The following is a 26,545-nucleotide window of genomic DNA, read 5'->3' on the forward strand; positions in this document are numbered from 1 at the left end:
AGAACGAGAAAGTAGGAGAAAGACATTTACAGCCGAGAGATCAGCTAAGATGAGGGCCATCAAATGATTTAAAAACACAGTTGCGATTAATCGCAGTTTTAATCGCACTGTTAAGCAATAATAGAATATCACTTATTTAACTATTTTTGGTGTTGGGGGGGGAGTGGTGTGTGTGTGTGTGTGTGTGTGTCACTGTCTCTTTAAGCAGAGCGCTCAGGAGCCTGAACGCTTTTTCAGCCAGCAGCAGCTGCTGTCTCCAGCACTCACTGCTGAGCCGGGAGCAGCAGACAGGCTTCCCCTGTTCCCCAGCTCAGCGGGGACTGGGCACATGGGGTGTGTGTGGAGGGGGGACACCCAGACATCAGCTCCTCTGCTGCCTCCCCGCCACTGCTCTGTGCAGCACACAGGAGGCAGGCTCCCGGTCTGGAGCAGCTTGGCCAGGGGCTCCATGGAGGTGGGAACAGCAATGGAGCGGGGCGGCAGTAGGAGGGGTACCCCTGCCCCGGAGGCACGCAGCGGCGCCCCCCTGAGGATGGCCCTGGTGTGTGGTTAACATTCGTTTAAAAAAAAAAAAGCGTTAATTTGTTTTGAATTAATTGTATGCGTTAACTGTGATTGATTGACAGCCCTAATTGTTATTTTTGATTAGAAATATTTGCACTGTGAAACAGATAAAAGAGAGTGCGATCTACAAGTCAAAGCATGAAGGGCATAGAAATGCTTAGCACAGCGGTTCTCAAACTGGGTCGGGACCCCAAAGGTGGTTGCGACCTGGTTTTAATGGGGTCACCAGGCCTGGTTTAGATTTACTGGGGCCTAGGGCTGAAGCCCAAAGGCTCAGGTTACAGGCCCCTGCCAGGGCTGAAGCCCTTTGGCTTTGGCCCTCCACCTGGGGCGATGGGACTTGGGCGGGCTCAGGTTTCAGTCCCCCTCTCCTGGGGTCATGTAGTAATTTTTGTTGTCAGAAGGGGGTCGCGGTGCAATGAAGTTTGAGAACCCCGGGCTTAGCATATCTGGCACGTCAATACCTTGCAACCCCAACTACGGCAGTGCCATACGAATGCCTGTTCTCACTTTCAGGTGATGTAACTAAGAAGCGGGCAGCATTATCTCCTGTAAATGTAAACATACTTGTTTGTCTGAGTGATTGGCTGAACAAGAAGTAGAACTGAGTGGCACACTTGTGCTCTAAAGTTTTTACATTGTTTTGTTTTTGAGTGCAGCTATGTAAAAAAAAAAAATTCTACATGTGCAAATTGAACGCTAGAGCTTGCACTACAGAACTTGTATGAGGTGAACCCAAAACTATTTCTCTTATCGTTCTTACAGTGCAAATATTTTTAATCAAACATAATATAAAGTGAGCACTTTGCATTCTGTGTTGTTATTGAAATCAATATATTTGAAAATATAGAAAAACATCCAAAATATTTATAATACATTTCAATTGGTATTCTATTAGTGTTTAAGTGCGAATAAAACTGCGATTAATGATGACGGATTTTTTAAGCTAGTTAATTGGTTTTGCGTTAATCGCTTGGGGTAACTGCGATTAATTGACAGCAGTTGCTAAAGGGGAGAGTCAGTGAAGTAGAGGGAGACTGTTCCACCAGATGGCAGGAGGTGCAAAGGGGAGAAGGCTTTCGTGTCAGCAGCGATGCGCTGGTGTGAAGGGATTAAAGGAGAGCTCAGTGGTAGTTAAGTGGAGGAAGCAGAGAGGGAAGAAATGAGCCAAGGTCTGGTCAGGAGGCTGGAGAAGTGCATTCAGGGTTTTAACAACAAAGAGGTCATTTATTCAGCTGCCTCTTGCAATGAAGGAGAGCCAGTGGAGCTGTTTGGAGATGAAGGTTGCACATTGAGACAAGAGCGTGCAGCTATATCAAATACAGACTCTCCCTTCGGGTGGGTTGACACTTCTTGGTGCTCATGCAGTATCTTAGGAATGAGTCTCTGCTAAGAAAAGGTATTGGAATCGCTGGTGGCACCTATTCACTGATGTGTTGTCCTTACCTAGTGCCCTGAGGAAGGAACATTTACTGGTCCATTTCAGTGCTCTAAAGGTCTCGTTTTCTCCAACTAAATTCCAGTGCCCTGAGTCAGCAAGTTCCTCGATGTGCGAAAATGCAAACTCTGTAGTCCATCAGTCATGCTCTGCGAGCAAGTATTCCCCAAAGGGCAACTTGGCTGGACCTGTGTCTGACAACATCTCCTCCTGAGCTGTGGCCTGTGCACTCCCAGCTGTGCTGCTCTGGGTCTCCTCCAGGGCAGTGCAAAACCCAAGTACTAGCCCCTTGACTCGTACCCCATAGTGTGTGTGGGAGGGGGAGTGCCAGGTGTGCTTTCTCCCGTTGCTGGGGAGAAGCTAACTGAATTTCCCATGCTCTGGTATACACATTGAAGTGCCCAGTGAAATCAGTTCTGAAGGAAGATCCCATAGGATATCATGTGTGTGGTTAATAAGTTTCTTCAGCCACAGTCTGGCCTTTGGTTTCAGATCCCCACCCTGATTGACAGGATGCTGCTCTCGTCCACCACAAAGACAGGGGCAGCAGGGGCTGAGGCTCTCTCCCTCCTCCTGAAGAGACCATGGGACCCAGCTGTGGGTGTCTTGTCACATAATAAACCTGTGAGTACATCCCTGGGCTTGCAGGGAGGGAGGGGCTTAGCTCAGTGTCTGGTTGGTGACTGAATCTGTTCGCTCTCCCCAGGCCTCTCTCTGTGCTTCTCCGTCCAGGTCTCTCTTGTATGCTCGGCATCATGATCTCTGTCATGGTGTCTCTACTCCCAGTACCTCCTATCTTCAGAGTGCCCTCTTCTCCTTCAGACCCAGTCTTTCCAGGAATCCATGCTGCCTTTTCTCTCTCTGCAGCCTTCCTAGTGTGATACTGTCATTCCGTGCCATGTGTGTGTTGTGTAACTGTGTCGGACTCAATGGATGAGAGTATTGTGTTGGGATGCAGCACCGTCCTAGTATCCCAAGAAGGCCTCTTCCAGTGACACCTGCTCCCAGGATGAGCAAGGCAGGGTCTCTAGTTTTCCCTTCAGTCTGTGCCCTGGGGATGCTATTTAGCTCCTGTTCTAGGAGGCCTGGGGTTGGCTCGTCCTTTGTCGATCATCCATAGCTGTCTTTGATTGTTAGCAAGGGTTGTGCCGAGAGCATCACTGGTGCTCTTAAGTACTTTGGGCAATGTCATGTTCTCGCACCTGTGGCAGAGGGTGCCCGAGTGCATGTTTGGGCTTTGTAGCAGCTCTGGTTCAAATGATCTGCAGTCTTAACTTGCACACAGCTTTTCAGTAGCTCAGCCTGACCAACTCCTCTGTGTGTCCTGTGCTGTTGCAGATATCCGAGTCCTTTGCTCAGAGCAGCTGGGGGGAGGATTGGTTGGATGTGGGTTGACTGGTACGCGTCGCAGGCTTATCCTAGGGATCATGGATGCTAGGGAGCGGGCAGGTCTCAGAAAGGAAGCTGCTTGCCTTATCTTTCTATTGTGGTGAATTTTGTAGAACAAGTTGCCTGGTTCTCCTCTCATCCTGATTGCATCTTCCGGACCTTCCAGTTCTATGTTCCCCACCTCTCGCCGGCATCGGTTTTGGCAATCGCAGCTCTCTTGCCTGGGAAAGGTTTGTAACTCGGCATGTTTTTGAAGGGAGGGGCTGTCGTTCATACTAGCAGCTCTTCCGGGGCATTTAGGGGCAGTGTGATCCTGCAACTCCTGTTAAACAGCCCAACAGCTTCATTATGCTGATCACTTCAGCAGAAAGGTTTCCCATGGAGCTGTTCCCCTCAGACCTGCACTGCTTGGTCTTCCAGGAGGGGCTCTCCATACCTCTGCTGCCATGGGCCATAGCAGGAGACCTACTGTCCTAGCACATGATTCTGCTTCAGGGCTTGCCCAATTGAGTGGATTGAAGAGCGTGTGGCTGGGATTCTTCAGTATAAACAGGTCAGGGGAAAGGCGTTATTTGGTGTCTGGTAGCCTGTCTTCTGCCTGGGAGAAGTGCTGCTCCAAGCCTTCCTTATGCATTGACTACATCAGCACTATAGGAGGAAAGCCAGTAGCAGGAGGGGTGGGTTGGTCGGGGAATGACAGTAAACCCCTGAGTCCTGACTCTGTGTGTTCGCCCCAGTGGGTGCGTCCCTGTGAATGGCCATCAGGACATGCTGCTCCACAGTGGAACTGCTATGATTTATACAGTGCTCTCTTTGCGGCTTGTGTTCCAGGTGATCCCTGTTGCCACCCACCTGCTGAATAATGGTAGCGGGGTGGGAGTGTTGCAGTGTCTTGAACACATGATTGGTGCAGTCAGAGGCAAAGTGCTGGAGGTAAGTGTGTGTGCAGCCTAGGTGGGCCTGCACCGTATGCCACTAACACCCATGACCTTCTCTGTGCTTGCACTGTTCTGCTGCCTTTCCTCTCATTCCCTCTTCTTTCTCGGCCAGATTCACAACCATTTCACTCACAAGCCGATCATCCTGATTGGGTGGAACACAGGAGCCTTGGTGGCCTGTCATGTAAGTAACTTCTTGTCTTGCATCCTATCAGAGGCCATTTTACAATGTACCTCTTAAATAAAAGTCACCTGGATTGGCTCTGATTCCCACGTGCCCTCCTGGCGCTTGGCCCCTTGCTGGATTGGGCATGGGTGGCAACTGAACAGAGCAGCCATCAGGTTTATCCAAGCTACTTATAAAACAGCGAGGAACCCTGATATTCCCTGGCTCTTGTATTACCAGACCAAAGGCACTTGTGTGGCCCATCACCTGCCTCCCCCCTCCGTGTTACTGAATGTTCAAGTGGTGATGAGCAAGTTAAGTTGATTAGTGGCAGTTGGGATGGATGTGGCCGGTGGGGAACTGGATAAGGCAAACTAGGGCAATGGGTAAGAGTGGGGTTGGAGATGCCAGTGTAGGGGTTTGATACATGGTTGCAGCCCAGTGAGTATATGGGACTGTTCCAGATATGTCACTCTGGCAGGGTATTGGAGTTAAAGGACCCACTTCTCTTCTAGAACATGAAGCACTCATTGAAGCAGATGGCCTGAATCTGCCCTCTTGTACCGCCCCTTGGAGTTCAGTTTGCACTTACATCCGGGCAAAAGTGGGCTATGGGAATCAGGCTCGGTGTCTTCAAGGGAGGTTCTGTATTCCAGGAGCACAGGCAAGGGAGAAGAATAACTGTGCTTTCCCTTCCTCTTGCAATCTCCGCATGAGCACTACAATACCAAGAAGGGGGTGGGGTAAAGTACAATAGAGCCTCAGAGTTATGAACTGACCGGTCAACCACATACCTCATTTGGAACTGGAGGTACACAACCAGGCAGCAGCACAGACACAAAAAAGCCAGTACAGTGCTGTGTTAAACATAAACTAAAAAACTAAAGGGAAAGGGTTTTTTTTAAAACAAAAGATTTGACAAGGTAAGGAAACTGTTCCTGTGCTTGTTTCATTTAAATTAAGATTGTTAAAAGCAGCATTTTTATTCGGCATGGTAAAGTTTCAAAGCTGCATTAAGTCAGTGGTCAACTGTAAACTTTTGAAAGAACACCCATAACGTTATGTGCAGTGTCATGAACTTTTCAGTGTTACGAACATCCCATTCTCAAGGGGTTCGTAACTCGGTGATTCTACTGCACTGTGTATAAAGTTAAAATCACAGCCCATGCACACACGCTAAGGGTTGAACAAACTTCCTGGAGGGATTATGGCGCTTCTGTGCAATTCCTGTTGTGTAACTTCCACACATCTGACCTCCCTCCTCCTAACCCTGGGCAGCTAGGTAGCAAACCCTGTCTAGCCTGCATGTTTCATCGGGTAGAGAGATGAGAGGGCTCCTCCACCAGGAGGAGGTGGCTTAGTGCAGAAATTGAGATGAAAAGAGGAAGCCGCTTTTGGGAGGAGAATATTCTGTCCTCCAAGCAATAATACAGGCCCAGAGCGTGAAACCTGAGGGTGGCATGACGGGGGGTGGGGTGGAGCTGCTTGGAGATCCAGGTCGTAGGGAGGGAGAGACAGCTTAGGAAGAATCTAACTTCAGGGTGATAGAAAGAAGCTTGCTATTTGGCAATCACACCAAGTAAAGCCTTGTATTCCTAGATTCCCAGCTTCATGCTGAGCTGATGTTTGGAGTAATCTGTTCCTAGGATTATGGGTGACTCTATGATTAAAAGTCTGTCCTTGACTGGTGGTCTGCCTGTTGTCAGTACACAGCCTCAGTGTTCCCGCTCATTTTTTACGTCCATGTGCGGAATGAATTTTGTTATGTGCACCAATATGGAGGTGATGTATGACACCACATCAGGGCTAGGGCAGAGGGTTGGGATGCGGGTTTTGGGGTGGGGCTGGGAATGAGAGGTTTGGGGTGTGGCCTCTGGGGTGGGGCCAGGGATGAGGGGTTTGGGAGTGCAGGCTGAGGTGGGGAGAGAGGACTCCCCCCAGCACTCTCGCTGCAGCAGCTCGGGGCAGGGGGAGAGGCGCCTCTCCCTGGCTGCAGCAGCTCCGGCGGGCCTGCGCTGGGCCAAGGGACGGGCTTCTCTCCCCCGACCATGGCAAGTCTGGAGCAGGTCCACGCTGGGGCCGGCGGGGAGGGATACCTCTCCCCTGGCCGTGGCAGCTCTGTGCTGGGGGAGAGGCATCTCTCCCCACCGCAGCCCTAAGCCCTTGCGCAGGGCTTAATAGACAGCTGCGTGGCCACGCAGCTTAGAGGGATCTTAGCCCAACCCTGAAAGGGCTTCTCTCCTTTCCCTCCCATCCTGAGATCCTGTATTGCAGCCTCCATCTTTTTGGGCACAGGCAAATGAGGAGTTTGAGATCTTTGCTAGAAGGAGGTATTGTCAAAGCCAGGGGTGTGCCATGGCGGGAGCCCAGCAGCGAGGGCTCTGCGAACTACGTTGACGCTGAGCTGGATTGTTCTGGGAGAGCTCTGGGTAATGATACTGTCTTGCTGGTCTCTCTAGGTCTCAGTGATGGAGTATGTCACCGCAGTTGTGTGCCTTGGATTCCCTCTGCTCACAGTGGATGGGCCCAGAGGGGTAAGCCCAAAGCAGGCGTCAGAGTTCAGAAGTTGGGATTGGTTAGTTAACCAGGCCACTGGACCTGTGAACTTGCTTTAAAGTCCAGCCAGAAGAGCAAGGGTCTGAAGTTTGGTTCTTCACCTGCAAGTATTTTCAAGTGTGTCTGAGCCCATCTAGTGTTTGGGGTGATGGAGAGCCAACAATCCGGGCTTTGGGCAGTGAATCATGGTGGGGCAGTCTGGGAGGGAAGGAGCTCAAGGGTTTGACTGCATCCTTGGTGTGACGGCAGTGGTGTGTGCCTGTAACACATCTCTAGAGCCTCTCCTAGGCCTCACTCCAGAAACAGTTGTTGATCTCATCTTTTTTTGCACCCAGCAACAAGAATGACTTAGGCAGACTTATCTGGTGGCCTGATGTGCTCCTTTGTTAGCTGGCCTGTCTGAGACTGATTCAGGTGTGACCTTGGGACCCTGGTGCCACTCAGGTGACTAGCTTTGGGGGCTGTGTGAGAAGAGTAGGCCCAGGCACTGTATTGCCTCCATATAGAAGGCAGGGAGTTCCATACAGGGGACAGTTCTGTACCAAAGCCTTGTTCAGGGCCACATTTTCCCACTGGGAAAATCCCCTTTGGGGCATAACCTGGAAAGTCGTGAGACTGCTTGGTACAGGCCTGCGACTTACTATTGCATGTTAGTCAATCTAGCATTGCATTTGGGTAGCTACAGCAGTGACAGGGGAAAATGCAGCGAGAGTGGCTGTTTTGATAGGGGGTCAGTCTCAGCTGGTGTAAGTCAGTGGAACTACACCGATTTAGACCATCTGAGTTTCTGGCTCAGTATAAATGTATTTACTTGCCCCATAAAAGTCGTTAAGTCCCGGGCCTTCATATTCCATCACCCAATGGCCCCTCTGTCCTTCAGTTTTAAAATGTCTCGTTGTCCCACGCTCCTGCAGGATGTGGATGACCCCCTTCTGGACATGAAGACCCCAGTTCTCTTTGTGGTTGGTCAGAATTCTTTGCAGTGCAACACTGAAGCTATGGAAGATTTCCGAGAGAAAATCCGAGCTGATAACAGCCTGGTGGTGGTGGGAGGAGCTGATGACAATCTGAGGTATGGCTCTGTGACATAGTCCCATGCTGTTGGGATGCCGTCTTCCAGAAGCATTGAGCAATGTCTGGTTGGGCCCATTGGCCATGCAAGAGGATTCTAGGACTTCATTCTGAAATTAGATGGGGACTGGATGGCTGACAGAATAAAGAGTCTTTTATTCCTGGGTAGTCAAGTTAAATCAGGCCCAGGTTGGGAGGAGAAACTTACTGCCATCGAAACAGCTATGGAATGAGTTGGTAAGACGTGGTCCAGCTCTTAGTGGTCACATGTCCACTTCACAGTTGGCACACATTGGTGACTTTGTGGCAGTCAGAGCTTGAGTGGGCCATAGAGAATGTACTGTCCTCTTTGTGGCTATAAGTCATGCTTTTCCAGATCAAGGTGGAGGCAGGCAGGCAGGGCAGTGCCTGCGGGAAGCTTGTGCTGTTCCTGCCATCCAGGCTCTGTCTGTTCCATGGGCAAATGGCAAACTCAGTTTTCCAGGCCTGACAGGCTTTGAGCATTCGTCACGTGGGGCTGATGGGTGCGTGTGGGGTGCCAGACTGCAGCCGATTTACAGCATTCCTTTCCGCTGACAAGTTGAAAGTCCTGCGTGCAGCAAATATCCCCTTTGCGAAAGGCCAGAGAGCCTGAATTCTGTAGGCTTTCCTTTTCCAAGTCATTCTTGGCTCTGCTCTTGGAGGTGGATTTTGGCAGTTTGCAGTATCCTAAAGGGCACTCCTTTGGGAGGTGGTCAGCCGGAGAAAGGGTGCTGTGGGACTGGCAGGAAGCCATGGGCCACCTGCTCCAATCACACTGGTGTAAATCTTGAGTAACCCCATTGATATCAACGGAGCTGTACTGCTGTAAAACGAATGTGAGAGGAGAATCAGGCCTGGCGGCCAACTTATGCAGGCGCTGTCATGACAGTTGTTACGTGTAAGTAGGAGCCTATAATAGGAATGATCAGAAAACTGGGGAGGGGCGTGAAATGCAAAATGAACGACTAACAGCGTTGAAAATGAAGCTTGAAGGGCGAAGGTGCATGTAGCCCTTCTGAGGAAGCTTTGGGCCTGAATTTCAGAGCTGCCGGGCCATTTCCCGTTGCAGCCAATGGGAGCGCCAGGCGCTCAGCATTAGAGTTGGATGAACAATGGAGTTTTTGCTTCGCTGGCAAATCCAAAACATTGAAAAAAAATTCGTCTCGGGTGGAAGCAGAACCAGTTTTTTGTTTGGAAATTTTCATTGAATCAAAAAGTAGAAAAATGTTCGTGTCAAAGCAACGTGTTTTGGTTCAATCCAACTTTTTTGATTTCAGGCATTTTGATAAAAGCCAAGGAGGACTAGATTCACAGACTGGGGGAGGAAGGGCAGCTGAGCCCTTATAACCTTGAACCCAGGGGTTACGGTTCTCTGGGGTGAGTGTCCAGGTTCAATTCCCCCTTCTGCCCCATGGGGAGAAGGGGTTTGAACTTGGGTCTCCCACATTGCAGAAGAGCGCCTTAGCCTCTGGGATACTGGATAGGCTGGTGTAGGGTTTTCTCAGTCTCTCCTGTTGAATCTGTTCCACTTGTTATAAATAAATAAATTAAATAAATAGTCATTGGAGCAGGGATGTGAACTTGAGTTGAGCACCTCCCAGGTGTCTGCCCTTATCACCAGGTGATAGTCTCACTCCTTTTCTAGTCACTGTCATCTGAATTTCACCCAGCTCTACTTGGCACATTGTGTCCAGCAGATGGAGCCCTTGAGTTAAGCACTCCTCGAGCTAATTAGCCCCTACTTCCTATTGGTGGAATCTCAGTAACACAGCAAACCCTCATTTGATTATTGGCTTTCAAGCTAAGAAGGTTGGCCACAGCGTGGTGGGGGCAAGGGAAAGGGGGGAAGAATGAACATCTATTGACTCGCCCACCTTTTTAAATAGGATAAGCAAAGCCAAAAAGAAGGCGGAAGGCCTGACCCAGAGCATGGTGGACAGATGCATCCAGGTAACAAGCAGAGAGATCTTTCGGAGCAGTTTCCCCTCCATAGCGTGACTGCCCAATCGTCTCCATGAGCACGCGCTCCAGTGTTGCTGCCTAGATTGACTGGGCAGGGGTGGGTGGGCAAGTGAAATCATTGACAGCATAGCTGTCAAGTACCCTCAAGGTAAAATCAGTAGTCCTAACATGTTAACCCTTTGGATGCTGCTATCAGGGCCATAGTCCTGCATTTGACTGGCCTGGGGAAGCAAGTGTTTGTGGTTCTTCCTTTCATGGTACGGAGAGCGGCATATTCCCCTCCTGTTCCCAGAGAGCCACCAAGATTAAGCTTTAACACAATACCTAGTAACATTAAAACTAGCTAAATTCTTCTTGTCTTGAGCAGCGTAGCTGGAAAGGTCTGAGGGGAGTAGAATCCAGCAAGGCCCAGGCTGTTCGCTCTGTTCCTGGAATCTTAGTATTTATTTCTTTAGACCATTAAGCTAAATTCCCTGCACCCTAGCAGGGCAGTAACTGGAAGCTGCTTCTAGGCAAACCGTGGAGGCTAGTTGTTAAGAGACGTCTGACCCCTGTGTAGGATGAAATAGCTGACTTCCTGACCGGAGTCCTCACCCGCGCGGATAACCATTCAGGCTCCGACCCCAGGGACCTCGATGCCGAGAAAAAGAAGAAACCACGTGACTTGACCAGGAGGGACCTGTCGTTTGACTTGCCAGAAAGAACCAGCAGTCCCACCTCCCCAGCAGCCAAGGTGCCGGCCTCGCCTTCTGGCTCAGAGGTAGGGACTGGCCCTCTGGGATGTGGAGCTGGGGAAGGCCTGTGTTTGAATGACCATTTTGTGGGCTGTTTTTGCACTGAGGAGCCAGGCTGTGAGAGCACAGAGATGATGTCAGTGTGGAGGGAGAGAGGGGTGCTTATGGAGGTGTCAGCTGCTCACATGGTGGCAAATGGCTCTTCCAAAATAGATGAGTTGCATATTAAGGTTTCCTGCAAGGCTTAAGAACATAAGAACAGCCATAGTGGGTCAGATCAAAGGTCCATCCAGCCCAGTATCCTGTCTTCTGACAGTGGCCAATGCCAGGTGCCCCAGAGGGAATGAACAGAACAGGTAATCAGCAAGTGATCCATCCCCCGTGGCCCATTCCCAGCTTCTGACAAACAGAAGCTAAGGGACACCATCCCTGCCCATCCTGGCTAATAGCCATTGATGGACCTATCCTCCATGAGCTTATCCAGTTCCTTTTTTAACCCTGTTATAGTCTTGGCCTTCACAGTATTCTCTGTCAAGGAGTTCCACAGGTTGACTGTGGGTTGTGTGAAGAAATACTTCCTTTTGTTTGTTTTAAACCTGCTGCCTATTAATTTCATTTGGTGACCCGAGTTCTTGTGTTATAAGGAGTAAATAACACTTCCTTATTTACTTTCTCCACACCCGTCATGATTTTATGGACCTCTATCATATCCCGCTTCAGTCGTCTTTTTTCCAAGCTGCAAAATCCCAGTCTTTTTAATCTCTCCTCATACGGAAGTCGTTCCATACCCCTAATCGTTTTTGTTGCCCTTTTCTGAATCTTTTCCAATTCCAATATATCTTTTTTGAAATGGAGCAACCACATCTGCATGCAGTATTCAAGATGTGGGCATACCATGCATTTATATAAAGGCAATATGATATTTTCTGCTTATCTATCCCTTTCTTAATGATTCCCAACATTCTGTTCGCTTTTTTGACTGCCGCTGCACATCGACTGGATGTTTTCAGAGAGCTACCCACAATGACTCCAAGATCTCTTTCTTGAGTGGTAACAGCTAATTTAGACCCCGTCATTTTATATGTATAGTTGGGTTTATGTTTTCCAATGTGCATTACTTTGCATTTATCAACATTGAATTCCATCTGCCATTCTGTTGCCCCGTCACCCAGTTTTGAGAGATCCTTTTGTAGCTCTTTGCAGTCTGCCTGGGATTTAACTGTCTTGAGTAGTTTTGTATCATCTGCAAATTTTGCCACCTCACTGTTTACCCCTTATTCCAGATCTCTTATGAGTATGTTGAATAGGACTGGGCCCAACTCAGACTCCTGGGGAACACCACTATTTACCTCTCTCCATTCTGAAAACCGACCATTTATTCCTACCCCTTGTTTCCTATCTTTTAACCAGTTGCCAATCCATGAGAGGACCTTCCCTCTTATCCCATTACAGCTTACTTTGCTTAAGAGCCTTTGGTGAGGGACCTTGTCAAAGGCTTTCTGAAAATCTAAGTACACTATATCCACTGGATCCCCCTTGTCCACATGCTTGTTGATTCCCTCAAAGAATTCTAGTAGATTGGTGAGGCATGATTTCCCTTTACAAAAATCATATTGACTCTTCCCCAACAAATCGTGTTCATCTACGTGTCTGATCATTCTTTTCTTTACTATAGTTTCAACCAATTTGCCTAATACTGAAGTCAGGCTTACCGGCCTGTAATTGCTGTGATCGTCTCTGGAGCCCTTTTTAAAATTGGCATCACATTAGCTATCATCTAGTCATTTAGTATAGAAGTTGATTTAAATGATAGGCTACATACCACAGTTATTAGTTCTGCAATTTCCCATTTGAGTTCCTTCAGAACTCTTGGATGAATACCATCTGGTCCTGGTGACTTATTACTATTTTATTTATCAATTTGTTCCAAAACCTCCTCTATTGACACCTCAATCAAGGACAGTTCCTCAGATTTGTCACCTAAAAAGAATGGCTCAGGTTTGGGAATCTCCCTCACATCCTCAGGTGTGAAAACTGATGCAAAGAATTCATTTAGTTTTTCTGCAATGGCCTTATTGTCCTTGAGTGCTCCTTTAGCATCTCGATCGTCCAGTGGCCCCACTGGTTGTTTAGCAGCTTCCTGCTTCTGATGTACTTAAGACATTTTTTTTCTGTTACTTTTTAAAGCTTTGGCTAGCTGTTCTTCAAATTTCTTTTTGGCCTTCCTAATTATATTTTTTTACACTTCACTTGCCAGAGTTTGTGCTCCTTTCTATTTTCCTCACTAGGATTTAACTTCAGCTTTTTAAAGGATGCCTTTTTGCCTCTCACTGCTTCTTTTACTTTGTTGTTTAGCCATTGTGGCACTTTTTTGGTTCTCTTACTATGTTTTTTAATTTGGGGCATACATTTAAGTTGTTCCTCTATACGGTGTCTTTAAAAAGTTTCCATGCAGCTTGCAGAGATTTCACTTTTTGCACTGTAATTTCTGTTTAACTAACCTCCTCATTTTAGTGTAGTTCCCCTGTCTGAAATTAAATGCTACCTGTGGTGGGCTGCTGTGGTGGGTTCTCCCCCTACCCCCCCAACAGGGATGTTAAATTTTATTATGTTATGGCAGTTCAGGTAGATTACCTCTTGGACCAGATCCTGTGCTCCACTTAGGACTAAATCAAGAATTGCCTCTCTTCGTGTGCATTCCAGCACAGGCTGCTCCAAGAAGTGGTCATTTATGGTGTCTAGAAACTTCATCTGTGCATCCCGTCCTGAGGTGACGTACCCAGCCAATATGGGGATAGTTGAAATCCCCCATTATTATTGAGTTTTTGTTTTTATCGCCTCTCTAATGTCCCTGAGCATTTCACAGTTACAATCACCATCCTGGTCAGGTGGTCGGTAATATATCCCTCCTGCTATATTCTTATTCAAGCATGGAATTACTATCCATAGAGATTCTGTGGTACAGTTTGATTCATTTAAGATTTTTACTTCATTTGATTCTACGCCTTCTTTCACATATAGTGCCATTCCCCCATCAGCACGACTTGTTCGGTCCTCCCGATATATTTTGTACCCTGGTATTACTGTGTCCCATTGATTATCCTCATTCCACCAAGTTTCTGTGATGCCTGTTACATCAATATCCTCATTTAATAGGAGGCACTCTAGTTCACCCATCTTGTTATTTAGACTTCTAGCATTGGTATATAAGCGGGAGGGCGCCTGGGCTAGGGGTCGGAGTGCTGGTGGGGGGGCTTGGCCTGGGGGTCGGAGTGCCGGGCGAGGAGGCTTCAATTCCTGAATGCTAATCCTTGCTCTGATACTGACTCCTGGTGTGACTTTGGGCAGGTTACCTGCCCTCCATGCCTGAGTTTCCCCATCTGTAAAACAGGGATGGTGATATCAAGCTTGGTCATCGGGGGTTGTGAGGGTCAAGTGGGAACTACTGATTTGTGGAGATGTAAAGTAATTGCTACACCAAGCATTGTGAATAACCCATCGCTGCATCCTGCCATGGAAACCTGACTGGATGGGGCTTCCCTTCTCGTTTGGGCAGGATATGTCCAGTGTCTCCAGTAGCCCCACCTCGAGTCCCAAAACCAAAATGGCTGCTGTGTCATCTGTCCAGAAGTCCAGCCAGATGGGTGCCACCCAGCTTCTGAAGAGACATGTGCAGAGAACAGACGGGGTCCTGACACACAAGCAGGCACAAGGTAACGCTCCAGCAGCTTGCTCCACTTGCTTCCTCCTTGTTACCCTGGTAAAGCCTCTTGGTGGGTGTCACTGTCCTGCTATGCTCATATTTTGCCCCGCAGGACTAATCTAAAGTCTGCAAACTTCCTTTGGCCGTGTGACATTCAGATGGGGCAGTCTCCCCACAGCTCAAGCCCTATGCACTGTCACTCCTAAGCAGTGGCATATGGGAGCTGACTTTGGGCAGGAAATGGTAGTCTCTGTGCCATAAAAGGGTGAGTCACTTACAGGCCTTTGTTTTGCTATTGCCGAGCCTGGGAAGGGTCTTTGCCCGTCCTGGTGGCCAAATCATCGTGCAGTTGTAGAATGTCGGCCCAGTGGGTGTGGGCACATCCATTTGGGAGCGCTTGATGGGTTGGTGGTTTGTATCGGTGAAGATTTTTCTAGGGAGTAAAGGGTGGTTGGGGTGGGTCAGGCCACTGAGACAGGATGAAGATGAGGGTCTAGCGCAGGGGTAGTCAGTAGGCGGACCGCAGGCCAAATCCAGACTGCCAGATGCTTTTGAACGGACCCCAAAATCTTATTTACTTATCATCATCATTGTTGTTGTTTTTTCTGGAATCTGGACCATGACTGAAGCTTGATCTTGGACATTGACAAAAAATAATTGACTACCCCGGTCTAGAAGGCGGGGAGGGCCAGCCACCAAGAAGGAAAGGCTAACCTGAGCCGTGTTTTTTGTCCTGTGGGATGATAAGATCTTGCACCTTCAGTTGTGCGGGGAAAGAGGTCGGAAAGGTCTGACAGTCAGTGGTCTGTCAGTGTAGGTGAGGTTGTTGTAGCCATGTTGATCCCAGGATATTAGAGAGACCAGGTGAGTGAGATGATATCTTTTATTGAACGACTTCTGTTGGTGAGAGAGACAAACTTTTGAGTTACCAGAACAGGAGCGCTGTATAAATTTGAAAGGTTGTCTCTCTCGCCAACAGACGTCAGTCCAATAAAAGATATTACCTCCCCTGCCTTGTCTCTCAGTGGAGTGGCAGGTATGTTTTCCTCTGGAACTTGTGAATAATATTTTGTCACGGATGGACCATAGATAAGCCCTCCTGGCAAACACTATTGATTTAGTTGGGGATTGGTCCTGCTTTGAGCAGGGGTTGGACTAGATGACCTCCTGAGGTCTCTTCCAACCCTGATATTCTATGATTCTATGATAATTGGGAAGTAGTTCTCCAGTCTCCAATCTTTCTTGCTTCCTTTGCTCAGGACAGATCCGAACAGGCCTGCCAGTTCCCCTTCAGCATTGCCCTGTGTTCCTGCTAGTTCTATGCATTCTTTCTCTGGTTCACAGTAGGTTGCAGACTGGAACTTGAGTCCAGGTCTCCCACATAGTAGAGCAATGCAAGAACCGTTGAAGTCTGCTCCGACCTATGTTTTAGCTATAGGAGCAAGTTCCTGGTGAGAGCGTGAAGGGAACTAAGCAAGAGAAGGCTCTGTGGTGGGTATCTTGGCAGATACTTCTGCAGGGTAAAGACAGTCGAGAGGGAGGTTCATCGAAGTTTTGTGGCAATGAATGTTTGCGTGTACTAGTTACTGTTTTCCAGTCATTGCCAGCATTTCAGCTCAGAGATGCCCAGTGTGACTAGCTGAAGGGCGTCTGTGTGCACAGCTCCAATACTAGACATCTCAAGCCTGCTCGTGCTCCCTGGAGGCGGTAGTCAGGGGACAGTCAGGGGGCTGTGGGAAGGATGGTGTGTAGTTTGGTAGTGCTCTCAGAGGGAGGGAGAGGGATGTCTCCAGACCTGTTGCCCCTTTCCAGGAGGGTGTGATGCATTGCAGTTTCGGGGATCAGTCAGTGCTGTCTCCAGATGCCCTGAGGCTGCATCACGAAGCTGTCTTCCATCTGTCAGAGTGAGTGGGTCCCACTGGGTTGGCCAGCTGTGGGTCCCAGGGAGTGAGTGGGGTCTGCAGAGCTCCCCACTGGCCAGCTGTGGGTCCAGGGGAGTGAGTGGGGTGTGCAGAGCTCCCTGCGGACCAGCTCTGGGTCCAGGGGAGTGAGTGGGGTGTGCAGAGCTCCCCGCGGACCAGCTGTGGGTCCCAGGGAGTGAGTGGGGTGTGCAGAGCTCCCCGCGGGCCAGCTGTGGGTCCTAGAGAGTTAGTGGGGTCTGCAGAGCTCTCTGCTGGCCAGTTTGGGTCCTGGAGAGTGAGTGGTGGCTGCAGAGCTGCCTGCCCCCTGCCTGTCCCCTCCCCCCCCAGTGAGAGCCAGCTGTGATACTGTAATTCTCTCTGATTCATTTCAGCTCAGTTTGCTGCTTTTCTGAAACAAAACATGCTGGTGAGGAAAGTTCTTCCTCCTGGCACCTCTTCATGTCTCTTTGGTGAGTATCTCCTCACTTCCTCTCTCTCTCCGCTTCCTTCCTCCTCTGGCTTTCCTCCATCACCTTCCTCTCCTCCTTGCACTGGTTTGGGGGGTGTTCCAGCGTGTAGTTCCCCTCTCTCTGCTCTTTGCTTTCTCATTGCTGTAGTGGGAGCTGAAGCAAAACAGCCGCACCCCTCCGCTGGCTTTCCCTCTCTCTGGCAGGTAAATGTTCCCTGGGAGTGACATGATTTCGCAGTGGTTTGCTCTGATGGACTGTGGAATCATGTGGGTGACCTGGCAGCTTCTTGTGGTCAGGAGCGTAACCCTTTGTGTGCTGGGTCTGACTGGCTGAGATGCAGACCCCAGCACGGGCAGTTGTGCTTTTGACATGGAAGGCGCTTCCTTGATGCATGGTATGGGAAAGTGCTTTGGACAGCCTGTTGAGGGTGCAGAGATGGGGCTGCTTAGTGGCTCAAAGAGGCCGGCTGGAGCATCTTTCCAAACCCATGGAGAGTTGGAGGAGGAACAGCAGAGGGGTGGGTAGGTAGGGCGAGGGACTCCTTGGGAAAGCAGGAAGGCAGTGCTGAATTGGATCCTGAAATGAATAGGAAGCCACTGTTGATAGTGGGAGGATGGGACTGAAGGAAGACACTGGCTACTGTATGTCAGAGCCTCTGAGACCTAGAGATGAGGGGACCAGATTCATAGCTCAGCTAAATGGATGCAACTTCATTGCCTCCAATGGCATTGGCCCCTGCTGTGGAGTCAAGCTGAAGGACTTGAGGTTAGAAGAGGTGGGTGACAAAGATCTGAAGGAGGATTTTAGCAGGGTTAGGCTGGTGGGAGGGTTGGGAGACATTTCAGTTGTAGTAATACCCGGATCTCTCTCTAACGTGAGTTGCTTTGTCATGACATGACCCGTCAGTGCCAGAGTGGGTGTCCCCTGGATGTGGGGAGTGCGAGTGTGATAGAGGAACACCTCTCTGTAAAGCATGGTTCATCATGGCATAGTGCTGGTGGCTTCTTGTCTAGATGAATGAAGCTCTGGATAATTAGCTGGAGACCAGTGGCACTGTGGGGTGCTGTAATTGGGTTCTCTGAGATACCAGGAGGTTCCCATCCCTCTCTCTGCCTAACACACACAATTGGTTATTGTCCAGACACTCCCTTCTTGGGGTTTGGCTGTATCCAGAAGTGATATAACAAAGCCAAGCAGGACTGTATAGACAAGCAGGTCCTAGTCTAGGCTGATTACTTATTGAGTTCTCCTTCCCTTAAGCTCTGCCTCTGAGAACTTTGTTTTTTCTACTACCGCGTTGGAGGTAATGAGGTCCACCTGGTCAGGCTGCCTGGGTGACTCAACAGAGTAGCTCTGCACTTCCCCACAGGGTCTGAATACACAACAGCAGCTCACAGGCACAAAAAGGATTCAGTGCTTAACTGGGGTGATTCTTGCTCGCATGCTCTCCGGATGGGAAGAGATTTTTCCCTGGGACATATTGGCAGCAGCCTCATAGAATCATAGAATAGCAGGGTTGGAAGGGACCTCAGGAGGTCATCGAGTTCAACCCCCTGCTCAGAGCAGGACCCAATAACCAACTAAATCATCCCAGCCAGGGCTTTGTCAAGCCTGACCTTCAAAACCTCTATGGATGGAGATTCCACCACTTCCCTAGGTAACCCATTCCAGTGCTTCACCACCCTCACCCTGTTTCTGGAGCATCGAACAGGCAGCATCAGTAGGATCCAGGTGTGCAGTGTTCCACACCATCAAAGGGGCACCTCCGTATCTGCCATCCAGCACTTTATGGGAAAATGCCTTCATGTGGTTACATTGGATTTGCCCACTGGCAGCTCTGACAGTAGCTAGTATCAGAGGGGTAGCCGTGTTAGTCTGAATCTGTAAAAAGCAACAGAGGGTCCTGTGGCACCTTTGAGACTAACAGAAGTACTGGGAGCATAAGCTTTCGTGGGTAAGAACCTCACTTCTTCAGATGCAAGTAATGGAAATCTCCAGAGGCAGGTATATATCAGTGTGGAGATAACGAGGTTAGTTCAATCAGGGAGGATGAGGTGCTCTGCTAGCAGTTGAGGTGTGAACACCAAGGGAGGAGAAACTGTTTCTGTAGTTGGATAGCCATTCACAGTCTTTGTTTAATCCTGATCTGATGGTGTCAAATTTGCAAATGAACTGGAGCTCAGCAGTTTCTCTTTGGAGTCTGGTCCTGAAGTTTTTTTGCTGTAAGATGGCTACCTTTACATCTGCTATTGTGTGGCCAGGGAGGTTGAAGTGTTCTCCTACAGGTTTTTGTATATTGCCATTCCTGATATCTGACTTGTGTCCATTTATCCTCTTGCGTAGTGACTGTCCAGTTTGGCCAATGTACATAGCAGAGGGGCATTGCTGGCATATGATGGCATATATAACATTGGTGGACGTGCAGGTGAATGAGCCGGTGATGTTGTAGCTGATCTGGTTAGGTCCAGTGATGGTGTTGCTGGTGTAGATATGTGGGCAGAGTTGGCATCGAGGTTTGTTGCATGGGTTGGTTCCTGAGTTAGAGTTGTTATGGTGCGGTGCGTGGTTGCTGGTGAGAATATGCTTAAGGTTGGCAGGTTGTCTGTGGGCGAGGACTGGCCTGCCTCCCAAGGTCTGTGAAAGTGAGGGATCATTGTCCAGGATGGGTTGTAGATCATTGATGATGCGTTGGAGAGGTTTAAGCTGAGGACTGTAGGTGATGGCCAGTGGAGTTCTGTTGGTTTCTCTTCTGGGCCTGTCTTGTAGCAGGAGGCTTCTGGGTACACGTCTGGCTCTGTTGATTTGTTTCTTTATTTCCTTGTGTGGGTATCGTAGTTTTGAGAATGCTTGGTGAAGATCTTGTAGGTGTTGGTCTCTGTCTGAGGGGTTGGAGCAGATGCGATTGTACCTCAGTGCTTGGCTGTAGACGATGGATCGTGTGGTGTGACCGGGGTGGAAGCTGGAGGCATGAAGGTAGGCGTAGCGGTCGGTGGGTTTTCGGTATAGGGTGGTGTTAATGTGGCCATTGCTTATTTGTACGGTGGTGTCCAGGAAGTGGACCTCCCGTGTAGATTGGTCCAGGCTGAGGTTGATGGTGGGGTGGAAGCTGTTGAAAGCATGGTGGAATTCTTCCAGGGCCTCCTTCCCATGGGTCCAGATGATGAAGATGTCATCAATATAGCGTAGGTAGAGAAGGGGCATGAGTGGACGGGAGCTGAGGAAGCGTTGTTCCAGGTCAGCCATAAAAATTTTGGCATATTGTGGGGCCATGCGGGTGCCCATAGCGGTGCCACTGGTCTGGAGGTATATTTTGAAATAATTGTGCGTGAGGATAAAGTCACAGAGCTCAGCAATAAGTTGTGCTGTGTCATCATCAGGGATACTGTTCCTGACAGCTTGTATTCCATCTGTATGTGGGATGTTTGTGTAGAGAGCCTCTACATCCATGGTGGCTAGGATGGTGTTTTCTGGGAGGTCACCAATGCATTGTAGTTTCTTCAGGAAATCTGTGGTGTCACGGAGATAGCTGGGAGTGCTGGTGGCGTAGGGTCTGAGTAGGGAGTCCACATATCCAGACAGCTACTTTTTACAGTAGCTAGTGTGAACCCAGGGCTGGTCACACTGTCTTTCAGCCCGGCTGCTTCTGCGTCAGTGGGGCTGAGGAGAGCAATTCAGCCTGGCTGCAGGAGAGCAGCGTGGTGGGAAGCCATGGTGAAGTGGGAGCAATAGGTATGTCTAACTATAGCTCAGAGAGCTGGTGCCTGGGGGTTAAGCCTGAGCACACAGGGAGCTCTTCCCATCTGTTGTGAGAACAGGAGTCTGTGTGCGCCACAGTAACCATGTAATGAAGGAGGCTTTGATCGTGCAGAATGCAAGGGCGGGTGTTTGATCACTGGTTCCTACAGACTATCATGGATGCTTTGAGGAGTAGTAGCATCACTTCCCCCTGCAGGTGCCATTTCATGGTGCTGCCCAGCTGATGGCGCTGTGTGGTGCGGTTGATGCTCAGGCGGTCTCAGGGGCTTTCACAGCGGAACTGATGCCTGTAATCTCTTTGCATAGGTGATCAGAAACTCTCTGGGTAGTTCCATTCACTGGACATGTTCACAGTGCTGGGGAAGGTATTTAAGCTTTGCACGTCTGTTAGCAGTCAGCACCCCACCTTGCTCCCTCAAAGCAGGACCCTGGGTGCAGGTGCTAAGATAATAATGCATTGATGCTTGCATTGGGTTAGAGCAGTGCCAGCAAATAAATGCTTAGCAGTAAAGTGGTTCAACTGCACTCTCCCCCAGCAGTAGGTCAGGGGACCTGCTCCTGCAAAGTGGTGTCATTTATCTCCAGGAGGATGAAGGCTGTTCAGTAAGGAACTTGGACCCCAAGGACAGACTATTTCTTCTACACACCCGCCCCTCCTCCGCCACCCCCATAGGAGAAGGAATTAACTACCTCAGTGACTTTTTGCAGGCTTTGTATATTCTTGAATTTAGAACCGCAGGGCTGGAAGGGACCGTGACAGGTCACCTAGTCCTGCCCCCTGTGCTGAGGCAGGGCCAAGTAAACCTAGACCAAACCTGACAGGTGTTTGCCCACCTGTTCTTAAAAACCTGCTGTGATGAGGATTCTGCAACCTCCTTTGGAAGCCTGTTCCAGAGCTTAACTCCCCTCAGAGTTAGAAAGTTTTTCCTAATCTCTAACCTAAATCTTGCTTGCTGCAGATTAAGTCTATTACTACTTGTTCTGCCTTCAGTGAACATGGAGAACAGTTGATCAGTGTCATCTTTATAACAGCCCTTAATGTATTTGAGACTGTTCTCAGGTCTCTCCTCAGTCTTCCTTTCTCAAGACTGACTCAATGTCTCCAGTTTTTGTAACTTCTCCTCACAGGTCAGGTTTCCTACATCTTTTATCATGTCTGGTGCTCTCCTCTGGACTCTCTCCAGTTTATCCACATTGTTCTTCAAGTGCAGCGCCCAGAACTGGTCATAGTACTCCAGCTGCAGCCTCACCAGTGCTCAGTGGAGCGGGACAATTACCTCCCATGTCTTACATACCACATTCCTGCTAATGCACCCCAGAATGATAGTAGCCTTTTTCACCACTGCATCGCATTGTTGGCTCATATTCAGTTTGTGATCCACAGTGACCCGCAGATCCTTTTGAGCAGTACTATGAGCTAGCCAGTTATTCTCCGTTTTCTAGTTGTGCATTTGATTTTTCCTTCCTATGTGCAGTACTTTGCTCTTGTCTTTATTGAGTTTCATCTTGCTGATTTCAGACCATTTCTCTAATTTGTCCAGGTCATTCTGAGTTCTAATCCTGTCCTCCAAAGTGCTTGCAAAGGGTTGGTATCATGTACCTTACTCCTATCGCCCCTTAGCCCAGCGTGGACTGAGACCAGGTGTGGTGGGAATTCCCTTTCTGAGCACTAGAATTGCACCTTTTGCATTGGAAGGCCGGCCTTCATTTCATCACCCTGGCTCGTTCTCCTGCACCAGGCTTACTTCTCCAGTGAAGAGATGGACACCATGGTGCAAGCCATGAACTCCAGGGTTCCAAATTGAGATTATGCAGTTACAGATCAACAGTGGAATACAAATGGGCAAGATGTGGTCCTGAGGAAGGATGGTCTTGTGGTTAATTATCACTTCTGTTCCCCTAGTGCCCAGGGTACCAGGCATGATGAGGGTCCCATTTTGCTAGGAGCGGTGGTGTGTGCTCCAGAGAATTTACAGAGTAGGCCTCAGGACAGAACAGATGTGCTGGGACGGGGCGGGGCGGGAGGATGAGGTACAAAGGAACTGTTGAGCAGAAAAATGGAATTCTCGGCTTGCCTATGTGAGGCCAGACAGGTTAGGATATCGGACAGAGGCAGGGGATCTAGCTCTGCCACAGACGCTCTGTGTCACCTTGGGCCTGCCACTTAGGAACAGAGCCTCAATCCTGAAATCAATGGGAATTAGGCACCTAAATACCTTGAAGGATTTGGGCCTTAGTCTTTGTGGACCTCAGTTCATCATCTGTACCTTGGGGATAACAGTGTTACCCTGCCTTGCAGGGGCGTTGCGAGGGTACGTACAGGAATGATTGAGCTGCACAGTTGTGGTGGTGAGCACCCAGGAAACACGATAAAGAACTGACTCTTGCAAAGCAATGAATGTTGGAGTCTAGCAATATGCGCTGCAGTGCAGGGACGGCTGGAGCAGAGCACCGGGAGTCAGCAGCTGAGGTCTAGTCTCAGCTTTGACAAAGACTTTGTGAATTTGGACAAGTCACTTTACCTCTCTCTGGGCCACAAGTTTCCCCATGGGTAAAATGGGGATATGGGATGGGGGGCTGGTATTTGCATTGTGTTTTGGAAATGAAAAACACTTCGGTAAGGGGCATTATTACTGCGGTGGTTCATAGAGTGATAAGCCTGCACTGTGCTTCAGTGCAGAAAAAGACAGGGTCCTTAGACTGTGCTGCCTTAGAATATGAAGAGCTCATTCTAAATGCAGCAGGTTGTGACACACGGGGAAATTGGGTTAGAGACGTGAGTGGTAAGGAGAGAGAGGACTCTCCAGTGGCCGGTGATGGGACACTAGATGGGGAGGGCTCTGAGTTACTACAGAGAATTCTTCCCCGGGTGTCTGGCTGGTGGGTCTTGCCCAAATGCGTAGGATCGAATTGGTCACCATATTTGGCGTCAAGAAGGAATTTCCCACCAACTACTGACAAGCTGAGGTTGTCTCCTCAGCAAACGTCATTCGTGCCTGAGTTCCCTGTTTGTACCCTAGGTGCCAGGCCTCCCGGACATGGTTGAAAACGGGGTGCAGAAAGCACTGGTGAAGGGAGCTGGGGGAAATTCGACACAGGGCATTCTGGAAACGTGCTATTAGAGTTGAGCCCAGGGCAGCTTCATCCGTCCCCTTCTGCCATGTCACTGTCATGGGGGACTCTGCAGAAAAGTTTGCGTGTTTAGTATGAAGTGTTGTTCTGTGGGCTGGCTCAGGGTATGTCTATGCAAGAAATGCTACAGCGGCACAGATGCAGCGCTGCAGCTGGGCTGCTGCCATGTTCACACTCACTAGAGTGACAGAAGCGGGTCTGCCAGCGCCGTAGTAAACCCACCTCTTCTGTCGACTAGTGGTGTCTACACCAGGGCTTCGGGCGGGTTAATTACATTGCACAGGATGTGAAATTTTGTAGTTAAGGCAACATAGACCAGCCCTCAGTAACCAACTTCCATTTCCCTGGGTCTTGCTGGGCCCTCCCCCAAAATCTCCCAGGAAGCAGCCTGAGTTTGAAACATCTAGATTCTATACTGAAAATCCTGTGTCCACCTCAGCGTCTGTGCAGCACCTGGCACAACAGGGCCTTTCACTGTATTTAAGGATTAGAATAAGGAAAATAATATAAAACAGAGGAAACAAATCAACCAAATGCTGAAGCCTTGGCGTGCTGCTAGTCCCTTTGCTCAGCCCACAAACAGTGACAGACTCCGTAATATTGCAGTAAATATGGCCCTGTCCGGTCCAGGTAAATAATGGGCACTATTTTCAAACAGCTCTTTGGCAGACCTTTAATCAAATACCAATTTGTTGTGAAGGTTCTTTACAGGAGCCCATGCCAGTGACCTGTAATTCTCAGAGGGGCATCTTCCTACATGTTCCTGTGTCCAATGGTAGTTTTCAGGAGCTACCTCAACAGCTGAAGTTAAACTCAGACCTGACTCTTCCACAGATGCCTTGTAAAAATGTTAACAATATCTTTTGTGTCTCTCTCGGCTTTCAGAGAGATCTGAAATCTCACCCAAGATCTCTCTCCAGTCTTTGCTGCTTTTTTCCAAGTTCTTGAGGTGGTTCCCAACTGGCTTGAGGGCTCTTGGTGTCCCTTTTTGACCTCCAGAAGCACCACGTTCACACACACACACAGGAACTTGGACAGTCTTGCCCTTTTATATGGCTGGAGCCCAGTAGATAATTGGTTTCTAAGAGTCTGAGTAAAACCCAAACCTCAGCCCGGCAGGCCATAAAGTCTCTCAATCTCACAAGGATCACGGTGTAGGCCCCCTCCTTGCCCAGTCACACCTTCCTCGCCCTGCAATTTCCCTACGTCAAAACACAAAACGGAGAGGCAGACCCAGGTTGCTGTAGCCCTGACAGGCCTTCAACACCAGCAGCCTGCGACGCAGCATCTGACGGGGGCAGCTGAGCTAGTCAGGAGGGTTTCACACAATCCGTTCATGTTCTCACTTGGCTCCTGCACTTCAGCAGTTTGCAGAGCAGGGCCTAAAGGCCAGGCCTGGCTGTCACAGAGTCAGCCCGGGGGTTCAAGCGGGAGCAACTTGTGCTGTGGGGCTGAAGGCCTTAGGGTTCCGGTGCAGCCTGGGGCACGGGTCACTTGCAGGTTTACACCAGTGTCAATGGTGATTCTCTGTAACTGGATGTCTTTAAACCATAATTTGAGGCCGTCAGTGACTCAGCCAGAGTCAGTGTAGATGATCATGATGGTCCTTTCTGACCTTAGAGTCTGAGTCCTGGTGTATGGGTGGCAGGAGGGGGCAGCATGAAGGAAGCTGTGGAGAATATGCATGGGTTTGTGTCCCTCTCTGGGTATATATTGCATTATCATCTGTGCTGGAATTATGCTCAAGGCACCAGGTATTGGTTTCAAATATATGCTTCTGTCTCCCCCAGTTCCAGTCTCAGAGCAGCCAGAAGGGACTGAGAAAGAAGATGTGCGAATGCAGCTGAAGAGACATCAAACCCCCAGCCCGACCCATTGCAGCAAATCCTCCAAGCGAGCCAAAATCAAGGTGACCATTGTCTCCCATGGGGAAGCTGCTGGCACAGGCAATGGAGTGCCCCTCGTTGCACAGCCGGAAAGTGAGTCCCAGTTCCAGAACTGCTCTTTAAACCAGAGACATTTACATTCAGTGACATTTACATGGAGAGCAGGTAGTTGGTGTGTCCCAGGCCAGCTCTGGGTATGAGGATGTTGACTGCTGACAAAGATGGAGCCAAAGTAGTAGGAACCTTCTTCTTTAAGGATTTAGACATGGCAGGCAGTCTAAGTGGTTCCAGGTGCCAGCGACTTGGTGCGCAGGGATGCTTGGGGAAGGCTGGGGATTGAAGTCCCTTAATAGATACACAGCAGAGCCTATGGCATAAACTTCGGTTCTAGAGAGTCATTCAAATTGCATGTGCCAGGGTGAAAGGCTGATTGTGTGGGGGGCAAAAAGGAGTTTCCCCTCCATGTATGACATTGTACCATCTACTGAGTTGGGAGGGAGATGGTCTCTTCACTTTCCTCTGAAGCTTCAGGCCATTGCTGGATGCAGGATGCTGGTCTTGAGGGACACTTGGTCTGGTTCGGTTTTGTAAGTCTGTGGCTTGCTTAAGTGTCCCTCATACCCTGATGCTGTAGAAGTGACAACAAAGGACTCCCAAACAGGTTGGAATCTCTCTGCAAAGATCTCATCCGGGACCCGCTCCTGCCATAAAGGGAGAGCCATGTTGGGATTTGATGTTGGCTCCCACTGGAAGAATCTCTGTGTATTCTCGGTATAGAATAGTTTCCTGCTCTGCTGATCCACTTGGGCATTGCAATGGCCTGTCAAATACACCTTTTATATGTACATGTGCAAAACC

General features: G+C 49.3%; 1 protein-coding gene across 14 annotated transcripts in view; it reads left to right on the forward strand.

The window, feature by feature from the left end:
* The window catches only part of KANSL3 (KAT8 regulatory NSL complex subunit 3), a 125,411-nt gene that overhangs the window by 20,082 nt on the left and 78,784 nt on the right, over window positions 1-26,545 (forward strand). For 7 of the 14 annotated variants that reach the window (XR_010598585.1, XM_065584317.1, XM_005279233.4 and 4 more), the window contains exons 6-16: window positions 2,495-2,626; window positions 3,505-3,621; window positions 4,223-4,324; window positions 4,442-4,513; window positions 6,955-7,029; window positions 7,966-8,123; window positions 10,030-10,093; window positions 10,665-10,865; window positions 14,396-14,552; window positions 16,836-16,913; window positions 25,592-25,780. Coding sequence is in view for 13 of the 14 variants with exons in the window: in XM_065584317.1 (XP_065440389.1) it covers window positions 2,495-2,626; window positions 3,505-3,621; window positions 4,223-4,324; window positions 4,442-4,513; window positions 6,955-7,029; window positions 7,966-8,123; window positions 10,030-10,093; window positions 10,665-10,865; window positions 14,396-14,552; window positions 16,836-16,913; window positions 25,592-25,780 (1,345 nt within the window). In the remaining variant the exon portion in view is untranslated. The remainder of the gene's footprint in view (window positions 1-2,494; window positions 2,627-3,504; window positions 3,622-4,222; window positions 4,325-4,441; window positions 4,514-6,954; window positions 7,030-7,965; window positions 8,124-10,029; window positions 10,094-10,664; window positions 10,866-14,395; window positions 14,553-16,835; window positions 16,914-25,591; window positions 25,781-26,545) is intronic. The other 7 variants (XM_065584319.1, XM_024110481.3, XM_065584321.1 and 4 more) reach the window with 3 other exon arrangements.

The sequence above is a fragment of the Chrysemys picta genome, chromosome 2, assembly GCF_011386835.1.
Source record: "Chrysemys picta bellii isolate R12L10 chromosome 2, ASM1138683v2, whole genome shotgun sequence".
In the NCBI taxonomy this organism is placed as follows: Eukaryota; Metazoa; Chordata; order Testudines; family Emydidae; genus Chrysemys; species Chrysemys picta.